The sequence below is a fragment of the Phyllostomus hastatus genome, unplaced genomic scaffold, assembly GCF_019186645.2.
Source record: "Phyllostomus hastatus isolate PE091 unplaced genomic scaffold, TTU_PhHast_1.1 phas_contig_40, whole genome shotgun sequence".
Classification (NCBI taxonomy): domain Eukaryota; kingdom Metazoa; phylum Chordata; class Mammalia; order Chiroptera; family Phyllostomidae; genus Phyllostomus; species Phyllostomus hastatus.
Window position 1 is genome coordinate 60,042,946 of NW_025333872.1, and position 12,222 is coordinate 60,055,167.

Here is a 12,222-nt window from a genome sequence, read left to right on the forward strand (position 1 = left end):
AATAAATCTCCACCAAGCACACTATAATAAAATTGCTTAATATCAGTCATAAACAGAAAATATTAAAGTACCTAGAGGAAAAAGACACACTAGAAATAGAAAAATGAGGATAAGAATAACAGCAGACTTTCTTGTTGGAACCAATGTAAGCCAGAAACAGTGGAACAAAATCTTTAAAGTACTTGAAACAAAACTGTTGATTTAGGATTGTATGTGCACCAAAAATTTTGTTCTAAAACGAAGATGAAGTAAAAACATACAAAATTTGGATGACTTAATAGCCCGGAGAGCAGAACTGTTAAATGAAAACCTTCAGGTAAAAGTAAAACGATGTTGGATGGAAATCTGGGTCTACTTAAGGGGATAAAGAAAATGGAAAATGATAAATATGTGGATAAATATAAAAGACATCTAATGGTTTTAAAAATGTCTTAAAAAAGATAATTGCTTAAAGAAAAACCAATAATGTTGTGGGGTTTATGATATAGGTAGAAGTAAAATGTTTTATTTCATTTCATTATTCAAATGTTCATTATTTTATATATGACAAAATAGTACAAAAATAATAGGATGGGAGGGGGAATGGAATACACTCTTGTAAGTTTCTTTTAGTATATGGGAAGTGGTGTAATGTTACTGAAGGTGGACTGAAAAGTTAAAATATATATTATAAAGCCTAAAATAATCAAAACAAAGCAAAACAACACATGAAAGTTGTATAGCAATAAACAGGTAATGGAGATAAAATAGATCATAGAATACACTCAGTTGCTTCAAAAGAACAGAATAATAAGAAAAAGTGAACAAAGAACTGACAGCACAAGTCAAATACAAATGGCAAGAGGTCAGATTTAAGTTTAATTATATCATCTTAAGTGTAAATAGCAAAAATATTTGGTTAATTAAAAGCAAGGGATTGTTAGAATAGGTAAATAGCAAAATCCAACTATATACTGTTTATTAAAAAGCCACTTCTAATATAAAGAGTAAATAGACTAATAGACTAATATAAAGACTAAAGCCATGAATATAAAGACTAAATAGGTTAAAAGTAAAAAAAATTAGAAAAGATAAATACATGATATTAACACTAATAAATAAAGAGTACCTGTATAAATTTAAAACAAAGCATAGTTATTTTATTTTGTTATTTATTTAATAATTTTTTCAAAGCATATTTTAGAGCAAAGAGTATTACTAGGGATAAAGAAGGATATTTTATAATAATAAAGGTTTCAATTCATCAAGAGGACATAATACTACTAAATATTTATGCACCTAATGATGAGCTCCAAAATATATAAAGCAAAAACTGACAGAATAGAAAGGAGAAACAGATGAATTTATGATTATAACTGGAGATATCATTACTTCAATATTTCATAAGCAGGTATCCAGTAAATCAGTAAGAATGAAGAAGACTTGAACAACTCTGTGAACCAACTAATTACATGTTTAGAACATTTCACCAAATAACAGCAGAATACACATTCTTTTCAAATGTATATGGATTATTTACCAGGACAGAATGTATTCTGGCCATAAACAAAGGTCAATAAATTTAAAATAATTCAAACCATGCAAAATGTTCTCTGACAAGAATGGAATGTAAGAAATTGATAACAGAGATATAGGTAGAAAATTCCTAAATATTTGCAAACAAAATAATGTAGTTTTTATTTAAAAAACTACATTATTTTATTTAGCCTCTGTGTTATTTACCCAGAGACCAAAGAAGGAAATGAAAGGGAAATTTTAAATGAATGAAATGAACAATACAAACTTTTAAATTTTATGTAATGAAGGTAAAGTAGTGCTTTGATAAAAATTTATAAAATTAAATGCCTATGTTAAGGAAGTAGATCTCAAATCAATGACCTAAGCTTCCATTTTAAGACCCCCAAATTAAAAAATTAAACCCAAACTAAACAGAAAAAAGTAAATACTAAAGATTGGAGTAGAAATCAAATAAATAGAAAACAGAAAATTAATAGAGAAGAATCAGTGAAACCTGTATGTGTTTCCTGAGAGATTAAGATTCTTTTTGGGCTGCCTTGCATGTAAGATAAAGTTTAGAATCTTTAACTTGGATTTATGTTCCAGTACAGTTTAGCTTCAACTTATTTATCTGACTTGATTTCTTTATTTTCTCTGCCATTATTAGTTCAAGTCTTCGGCTGTCTTCTCTACTGGCAGATGACTTTTGCACATGCTGTTTCCTCCCCAACTGTCTCATTGTCTTTTCTTCCCACCCATTTCCATCTAGTTGATGCCAACTTGTCCTTTAGATTTAGGTTTGATATCCTAGTCAAGGACATACCCTATCCTAACCTTTAAACTCCACTAGGAGAGACAATGTATTTGTTATGTTCAATATTTTATTTTCAGCTTTAAACACATGCCTGGCTGGTGGATCCTCAGCAATTACTTGCTGTATGAATGAATTCTAATAATGGATCTATTTTCTTAGGAGATGACTTGTTCAAACACCACTCCTTTTCTGCATGTCACGAATCAATATGCCGAATCAATATGCTAAGGATTGAAAGATTATTATTCTTGGACTTAAGAGAATTAAGGAGAATATTTAGAGGTTTCACTATCCCCCCCCCCCCCCATTATTTACATTTCACTTATTAGTTCATTTCTCTGTGAAGATCTGCTGGAGAGTCAGTTCATTTCCTTTCTTGTAAGTTATTTTTTGTGCTGGAAAATTTCATGATTAAAGCTACTGTTTAGTTTGTTTCATGATATCACCCATATTAAAAAAAGAAACTTGGTACAGCTTGTGCCAAATAAACTAGTAAAAAAAAAGTTAAAAGAGTAATTAAAGAATATTCCACTAGCAGATACTTTACTTTGTAGTTTAAAGATACATTGATACCTAGAAAGTGAAATCATGACTCAGCACTCTGATTTCAAGAACTATGCAAAAGAAAATGTGCTGATTTGACTTTCATATCTGAGACATTGGCTTTATTACATGTTAGATTTTTTTTTTATTCCTCAAAACAACTCTACATGAAGGGATTTATATTATATAATGGACAAACTTTTTAGTGATTTGTGCAAAGTCTCATAGTTAATATGGTTTTAAAATTCAAATCTAATTTTGATGTCAAAATCCTTATTTTTAAACTACTAAAAAAATTGCCATCCTGGGGGTCAAATCTTTAGGTCCTGATGATGGATACAGTAGCTAACAATGGCCAGCAGTTATTGCAACGTGTCTGACTGTGACACAGTCAGTTAAATGGTTGCTCTAAGATAAAACTGTAATCATCTATTCACTGATAGCACCCTAGTGAGAAAAAGAAGGTAGAGGTAAGATTTTTGTCTAATATCAACTTAAATATATAAAGTGCCAATTCCCTATAACATAAATCACATGAAAACAGGGCAGTGGGAACTTAACACTAAATGTAGGTATTAAAAAGGATTTTCATTAAATATAAAAATGCTTGCTAGCATTTAATAGTTCAGTCATCAGTTAGGAAAAATTTTAAAAATGTTAATTGAAGAGTAATTTCTGTCTTAAGTGTTAAACTTAAGTATTACATTCAGTAAGATTACTGTTGTTTCAGAAATTGGGAGAGGGAGGGAAGTCCAGACGATAATTTTCAGCTTGCTGCTCGAGCTAAGAATTGAGACATTTTATTCTTTAGCGGGTAGAAAACTACGTGAAAGAATTCCTGATGTCATAATTGGTGGATGTTACAGGGACAGTTGATTATCATTCCTTTGGCAAAGATGTTACGAACAGAGAACTTCAGGGCCCAGGGAACAGGAGAGGACAGTGCAAGATGTAGTCTTCCTTTCTCAGCCATCACTGTTGCAGTCATTTGGAATTTCACTTGGAAAAGAGCCTTGGGAATTTCAAGGCTCATTTGAGGAAACAGAAAAAAGAGGTAGTCCAGGTACTAGAGAGAGCTGTAAAGAATCATACACAGTAGGAGCTATAGACAGACTTATAAAGGTGTAGTTTGAGGCCATTGAAGTGCGAGGAGGATATAAGTAGACTTGATTTATAATCCGTGGTACTTGTTAAAGGAAAGTCTAGAAGATAGAGAGGAAATGGGATTCAAAGTGAGAAGAATCTCATGAGATTTTGTGCAGATTGATTAGACTGTAGGTCTAAAATAGCTATAGATAAATTCATTCACAGATTAAAATATTGTTCATGTTAGAAAAATAAACAAGGCAGTGACAATAAGAAAAAACCTTCAAACAAACTTTGGAGACACAATTTTTAGCTACGTTCTAGGTTGTTACTGGAGCTATGAATTGTGACATTTTCTTATTTAGCAGGTAGGAAACTATGTAAAAGAATCGTCTGATGTCACAATTTCTGGGTGTCACTGGAACATTTGATCATCATTCCTTCAGCAATTCAGGCTTCTATGGAAGGTCAGTAGAAGCAATTGATTTATTCACCTCTACAGGAATCAGACTCAGCCTATTTTGGTAAGTCTATGCATCCTTGAGCAAGATAATAAAACCTAATATCTATATAAGATAGCTATACCAAACCACAGATTTTACTAACTTGTCATTGAGCGTAAATTCTTACTTGATAACTGACACACAGTCTATAAAGATGGTTACATAATAATCAAATTCTTAAACTTCATTTAGTTTCATCATCACCACAGTAAACATTTACTTACTAGGCATAGGATACTAAACTGAGCACAAGAAACAGTTGTAAGACATTTTTCATTTTCCCTATCTTTTACTGAAGACATGCAAATTTACATAAGATAGAGTTGTTAATTATCTGCTATGTGCCAGACACTGTTCCAGGTATCGAGGAGTCAGACAATGGTGACAAAGACAGACATGGAATGCGGTGTGGGTACAATGATTAAACAAAAACATTTATAAAAAATTAGTGTCCTGGTTCGCAACAGAAGGTGACCCCCACCCCCATCTTCTTTCTCTGCTAGACGTTGTTTGGCAATGTCTGGAAACATTTTTGAATGTCAGAAGTTTGGGAGAGGTGTACAATTTTGGCATGTAGTAGGTGGAGACCTTGGCTGCTGCAAAATATCCTACAATGCCCAGGAAGTCTCCTCCCTCCCCAACAAAAAATATGCTATCCTAAAGTCAATAGTGTCACAGTTGAGAAATCCTAAATTACAATGATGATAACTGTTACAAGACAGAAATAAAGTATGCTATTAAAACTTACATAATGGGAGGGGGTTATGGAAGGCTCTTCTGAGAAAGTGAAATATGAATTTAGACTTAATGAATGAGTTGGCTCTAACAAATAAAGGGCGGGAGCACTGGGGTGAGGAAGGGTTCCAAGCAGAGACAACAGTAGGCAGTAAAGAGCTTATTTTATATAGCTGTGTATGTGTGTGTGTATTTTTACACACAGATTACAATATATATGTGTATATATTTAATAATGCTCAGTAGCATCTGCCGAATAATAATAGTTAACATTTATTGAGCACTAACTCTGTGTTAGGTACCGCACTTTACATGTATTATCTTATTTAATCCTCACTACTGCCCTGGAAGTAGATGCTATTATTATTTCTGATTTATCCTTGGGAAACATACTTCATTAAGTACCTTGCCTAAGATCACATAGTCAATTCAACTCTCTCAGGACTTTCTTAACTAATATACTGTAAATATAGAGAGGCAGTGGGGAATGAGTGATGACCAGGAATAGAGGGTTAGCAGAAGATACCATGATGACGTGAAACTCAGCTGTACTTCAAAGGAAGACAAGGGCTTAGACAGGCAGAGAGGCAGTAGGAGGTCAGAATAAGGGTTCTAGCTTATTGATTGCAATAACCATAAAAGCAAACTAAATTTTTTTTCACACAGCAAAAATGGACTTGTTATGTTAACCATAGGACACAGTTTTATTAACTAGTGGCCATTCTGTATTTGTTGTAAGACTAATATCATAGGTATTAGAATTTATTTTTATAGATATTTTAATGTCATTTTCTGAATGTTGGAATATGCCTGTAACAAAATATCAATATTAACATTAAAAAATTCCAAACAACTATCTGAGGATAACTCACCCCCCACCTCCATCCATTATTATAGCTTTCTAATCTAGGTTTTCAGTGAATTATGCCTTTTCGGTTTGGGACTCAGCCACGGAGGTTTCCAGTGGAAGGAGGAGATTCTACAATTGGGCTGGGACCTGGCCTGAGGTCCAGTGTTGCCTGTAATGGGAAAGAGATATCACCAGCCAGGTAAAGTCTTCTCACCTTGCCAGCTGAGGAAATGTGTAATGGCTGTCATTGATATGAGCTGTAGCAGAGGTTCAATATTAGCAAGAAAAGAGCCCAGGGACATTGCTGTTATTAAACTGGTTTTAACAGATCTCAGGTTTTCTTAGCACAGTCTGTATTTTATACCTCTGTAAGTCTTTGTAAGTCTTAATGACAGGACAATTCTTTTTCTAAAATAATTTTTTTTGTTTTTTTTTGTTGATAGTTTCATGTTTAGTTAAATTCCGACTAAACAAGAAAATCTTGAATATGAAGATGCGGATCTTAGATTTAGTGTCACTTTGACTTTGGTGGAGAATGATAGAGAACATGAAGATTCTATAAAACAAAATAATTTTTTGCCAAATTGAAGAAAACTATACTAGAATTTGTTCCACTTTTCTGCTGCTTACCATAGTAAAATGTCAAATACTACATTGTTAGGTTTCTTTAAAAACTGATAATTTTTAGAACACACATTTAAGCTTACTAAGATAGGTACTTTAAAAATCAGAGTTATTCAAGGGTGGAAGTGGCTGCTTTGGGAAATACTGAGCACTTGTCTTTTTTTTTTAAGGATTTTATTTATTTATTTTTAGGGAGGGAAAGGAGGGAGAGAGAGAGAGAGAGAGATAGATAGAGAGAGAGAGAGAGAGAGACATCAATGTGCGGTTGCTGGGGGTTATGGCCTGCAACCCAGGAATGTACCCTGGCTGGGAATCGAACCTGGGACACTTTGGTTCCCAGCCCGCGCTCAATCCACTGAGCTACGCCAGCCAGGAGCACTTGTCTTTAACAATGTTTAATGTTGGATAATGATTTGGTGGAAATGCTGGAAAGGAATCTCAAGCACTAGATGCATTTTGGGACTAGATGTCATTTAAGTGCTCTTTTGAACCTGAAATTCCGTTAACATTTGAACAGTATACGGAATAATGTGTTCAGTTTTATATTTTCCACAAATATTCTAGTTTTTAAATAGACTCAACTGAAGTGATTTTAAGTTGCATATATGTATGAATTGCCTTAGTATTATCACTCATGTTAAAACTATGCACACCCTCCTTTTTAAAATGTTTGGCCATTTAGCAATTATAGTGTACTTTTCAAAATGAACACTTGGAGGGTTATCTTTGAGGTTATGAATTCCCTGTGATTAAATGTGTGGTAATAACTACAACTTCCTTGCAACATAAGTCTAAACTGTCTGCCTCATCACTGCCATTGTGTCATAATTACTTTGTGATATTCAAAGATATCAAAATTATTTAAAACGGTTGAACATTTACTAAAATTTAGGTGCTCTGAAAAAGTTTCCCTTTTAGTGTCTAACTACATGTCACTTGCTCTTCTGTTTAGACAGCTCCGAAGATGCCATGGAAGTCATTGCCTGACAATAACTGATGTTCCCATCACTGTCTACGCGACTATGCGAAAGCTGCCTGCACAAAGCAGCAAGGAAATGCATCCTAAATAGCATCATTAAGTCTTTCGTAGAGGTTGACTAGGTCAAGGGTAGTGGGTCAGTATCATCTTATGATCTGGTAAACAAATAAAAGCGGTGGCACCTTTGGATGATGACAACAGTTGAAATATTTATTTTTAGTAGGAAAAGACGGAAATGTCGTCTGTAAAACGTGTAGTAATAAGCCATCAGTTATTTTTGATAGATAAGACAGAATAATATTTCACAGTTAGAAAGTACCTTAGAGATCATCTTGCTCTCAGTGGATCATTAATAATACTTCAGGGTGCTTATTCCACCTTGATTATCATGCAGGACTGGTCCATTCTAAATGCATAATGTGCTTTAGGCCTATTTCCTTTGCTTATATTTGAGTTGCTGTTTAGCTGAATCTTTTTACTTGAATACCCTAAGCCAGTTTCAAACTGGCTTGCTATCTTTTGATATGCTCTGCGAAAGAATAATTATAGGAGATGAGAAATGAAGCTCTGTGAATTGTGCATTTTGGAAGGATACCAAAGACCAAAAAAAAAGTTTTTAGTCCATGGTTAACCTGCAAAGTGTATAAAGTGTTTGCACATGGGAGCTCAGGTTATTGGTTACATTTATTATAATAAGGTAAAGGGTATGGTTCTAGCCCCATTTTTTTTTTTTTAGGAAAAATGATGGCCCATCATCACACTGTGCCTCAAGTCCCAGCCAGTCATCTTGAAATTATCATTTGTATGGAGAAGCTTCAGATGGAGCTTTGTTTGATTAGACTCAAGGATCAGCTTTGAGGTCTAGGCCAACTCTCCATGTTTTTCTTTTTCTTCTTGGAATAGTCCCAAGAAACTCAGCCTGGTTTCTTTTCCTCCTGATGTTTGCCCTCATCTATCCAATGAACTGGTCTTCTACAAAAGACTGACTTTAGCATTAGGTACAGTTCCTCTAGTTTCTTGTCTACCTTGCACCTCCTGAAGGTATACACACATATAAGCCTTTGAAAGTGAAAAAATTATTAGTTTATAATTACATGGATGTAGATGCATATATACTGCATGAGGTGAAAAAGAGAACTGCCAGGAATTTATAAATGGAGAAATTCTATGAGTTTTATATATCATATATACTATGTAATAATAAGATATGTAATAATATATCATATGTATAAACTAGAAAAATTCATACAGTGCTGGGAGGCATTTGAATTCCAACCAGCCAGAGAGGACAGACCTTGTTAAACATGTGGGGCATCGAGTAGAGAGACGTCAGAAAAGCCATGCCTTAGTAGGAGGTCTAAGTCTGCACTAGACTAAAAGCTAATGTATACCAACTTTAACGAAGCTTAAAAATGAAATTTGAGAGAATCAAGGTGATCCCCAAGTAACTTAATTATCTGCCAAATAAAAATTTAATTTTCCTTAAAGGAGGAGAAAAAAATCCAGGAAAGTAATTGCCTCAGGTGGGGGAAAGAATAACAGGACAGGAGAAAGGAGTGATGAAAAATTCTCAGAGTTCATAAAAGGCTTGGAGTAATTTATGTTTCAACCACAGTGGAAAGATCTTTTAATACATGGAGTACTGAGTTCAGCAAGATATTATTTCAGTGGGAGTGGGGGTGGGGTGGGGGTAGGAATAACTTTAGACTGAAGGCAGCTCTGGACCTGTGCTAACGAGAGCAAAACTTGAAAGGATCAAACTATTTTCAAGTAAGTAGACTGCATCCAAGGAGGGAAAAAAACCCTCCTCAAAATGTAAAGAGCTATAATAAAATACTGCACCAAAAGTGTAAAATTCACAATGATTAGTATCTAATAAAAAATTACCACATATGGGATAAAGAAAGAATATACAAACTAAAGTCAAGAGAATCAGTCAGCAGAAAAAGACAGACTGACAGATGATAGCATTAACAGACAAGCTACCACAATACAGTAGTGGATAAAAGCATGATGAGGAGAGAAATGGAAGGTATAGAAAGAACCCAAGCTGAACTTTCAGACATGAAAAATACAATATCTGAAATAAGAATATAACCTGAATGGGAGAGTTCCGGCCAAGATGGAGGCATAGGTGGAAACACTTTGCTTCCTTGCACAACCAAAAGGAGGATAACAACCAATCTAAAATCAATAAACAACCAAAAGCGCCAGAAAATAAAACTGCAAGGAACTCCAACAACCAAGGAATTAAAGAAAAAATCAACCAGAACAACCAGACCAGTAAGACATTGGACCACGCAGCCTACTCAGAAAAACTGCAGCATTGAGCCACACAACCCACTGTGGGGGCGGGGCTGGCTGTGGTGCTCCCTGGGCTGCAAGGGAGGGACTGACTTAAGGGGAAAACGGAGACTCAGAGCTGACTGTGGGCTATGGCAGGGTTGCCACAGTGGGAGTTTCTCCCAGTCTTGAGTCCATTGGAAAGTGTGTTAGAGATGAGCAGATGAGCAGCACTATTCCCTCTCTGGTCCCTCCCCCACAGGCAGTGTTGCAGCGCAGCAAAGAGGGTTGTCCTTCTTTGGGTAAATACCTAAGGTCCCACTCCTTACAATGTATCAGCTGTGCCAAGACAAAGAAATAGGGCCCAAATGAAAGAACAGTGCAAAGCCTCAGAAAGAGAACTAAACAATGAGGAGATTGCCAACCTATCTGATGGAGAATTTAGAGCCCTGGTAATCAAAATGCTCACAGAAGCGATTGAGCTTGTTTGAAAAATGACAGAACGAATGAAAAATACCCAAAATAAAGTAAAATATTCAGGGTACCAACAGTGACAGGAAGGAAACTAGGATTCAAAGCAACAATTTCGAACAAAAGGAAGAAATAAACATCCAACCAGATCAGAATTAAGAAACAAGAATCCCAAAAACTGAAGAGAGGTTGAGGAATCTCTGGGATAACCTGAAACATTCCAATATCTGAATCATAGGGGTGCCAAAAGGAGAAAAACAACAGCAAGAAGTTGAAAACTTATTTAAACAAATAATGAAGGAAAACTTCCCCAACCTGCTGAAGGAAAACTTCCAGGAAGTCCAGGAAGCCCAGAGAGTCCCAAAGGAGTTGGAACCAATGAGGAACACACCAAGGCACATCATCATTAAGTTACCCAAGATTAAAGACAAAGATAAAATCCTAAAAGAAGCAAGGGGAAAGGAGAGAGTTACCTACAAAAGGGTATCCATTATGATATCAGCTGATTTCTGAAAAGAAATCCTGCAGGCAAGAAGGGGCTGGAAAGAAGTATTTGAAGTCATGAAAGGCAAGGACCTACATCCAAGATTATTCTATCCAGCAAAGCTTTCATTTAGGATGGAAGGGCAGATAAAGTGTTTCCCAGATAAGCTCAAGTTAAAGGAGTTCATCATCACCAAGGCCTTATTATATGAAATGTTAAAGGGACTTACCTAAGAAAAAAGAAGATAAAAAATGAACAGTAAAATGACAACAAACTCACAACTATCAACAAATGAACCCAAAAGAAAAGAGAAACAACAAAAACAAAAACTAAGCAAACAACCAGACAGGAACAGAATCAGAGAAATGCACATCACACAGAGGGATTTCAGTGGGGAGGTGGAAGGAGGGAAAAGGTACAGGGAAGAAGAAGCATAATTAGTAGGCATAAAATAGATGAGTAGAGATAAAAAATGGTATAGGAAACAGAGGACTCAAAGAACTTGTATGTACAATCTATGGACATGAACTAAGGTAGGGGGATGCTAGAGGGTTGCAAGGCAGGGTGGAGGGGGGATAAGAGGGGAAAATTGGGAAAAGTGTAACAGCATAATCAATAAAAAATACTTAAAAAGAATATAAACTGAATGGGATCAAAAGTAGATTAGATACTGGAGATAAAATATTAATGAACTTGAAGACACAGTTCTGAATTATAGAAAATAAAATACAACAAAAAAGGCTGAAAAAAGCATAAATATTATATTTTAATATGAAGCGGTCTAAAATATAAGGATGAAGACAAAAGTAGGTTTACATTTGTGATTACATGAAACAGCTTACTCTTGTATTATTTATTAGGGATTGTATTGTCTTCCATATGAACAACTATAAACCTACTTTTGCCTGTATGTAAGTGGCTTTCCAGAAGGAGGAGAGGGAGGACAAAAAAATATTTGAAGAAATAATGGCTGAATTGTTTCCTATTTGATGGAAACTATAAATTCATAGATCCAAGTAGCTTAACCAATCTTAGGAGAATAAACATGTAGAAAAGAAGACAAACAAAAACCACACAATTAAAGTATATGAAAACCAATGATAAAGAAATAATCTTAAAACCTGACAGAGAAAAATGACACATTCATTTAGAGGAACAAAAATAAAAATGAGAGTACACTCTTCATCAGAAACATGCAAATAAAAGGGCAATGGAACAATATCTTTAAAACCATCAAATAATATTGTGAAGACAAGACTTTTCAGTCAGCCCTGGCTGGAGTAGCTCAGTAGACAGAGTGAATTGAACCAGAGGGTCACCAGTCTGAGTCCCAATCAGGGCACATACCTGGGT

At 34.9% G+C, this 12,222-nt stretch overlaps 1 protein-coding gene across 1 annotated transcript; it reads left to right on the forward strand.

The window, feature by feature from the left end:
• The first annotated feature begins 233 nt into the window (after positions 1-233).
• FAM229B (family with sequence similarity 229 member B) lies at positions 234-7,739 on the forward strand. Its single transcript, XM_045844029.1, has 4 exons — positions 234-316; positions 4,306-4,464; positions 6,076-6,227; positions 7,605-7,739. The coding sequence occupies exons 3-4, from the start codon at positions 6,103-6,105 to the stop codon at positions 7,720-7,722; spliced, it is 243 nt and encodes an 80-aa protein (XP_045699985.1). The 5' UTR covers positions 234-316; positions 4,306-4,464; positions 6,076-6,102; the 3' UTR covers positions 7,723-7,739.
• Positions 7,740-12,222: the final 4,483 nt, after the last annotated feature.

What these genes read in the sequence shown, in the direction of transcription:
- FAM229B (XM_045844029.1), top strand. Translation starts at nt 6,103, where the DNA reads ATGCCTTTTCGGTTTGGGACTCAGCCACGGAGGTTTCCAGTGGAAGGA. An exon ending in AAAGAGATATCACCAGCCAG is followed by an intron (nt 6,228 to 7,604) that starts GTAAAGTCTTCT and finishes TCTTCTGTTTAG; the next exon opens with ACAGCTCCGAAGATGCCATG.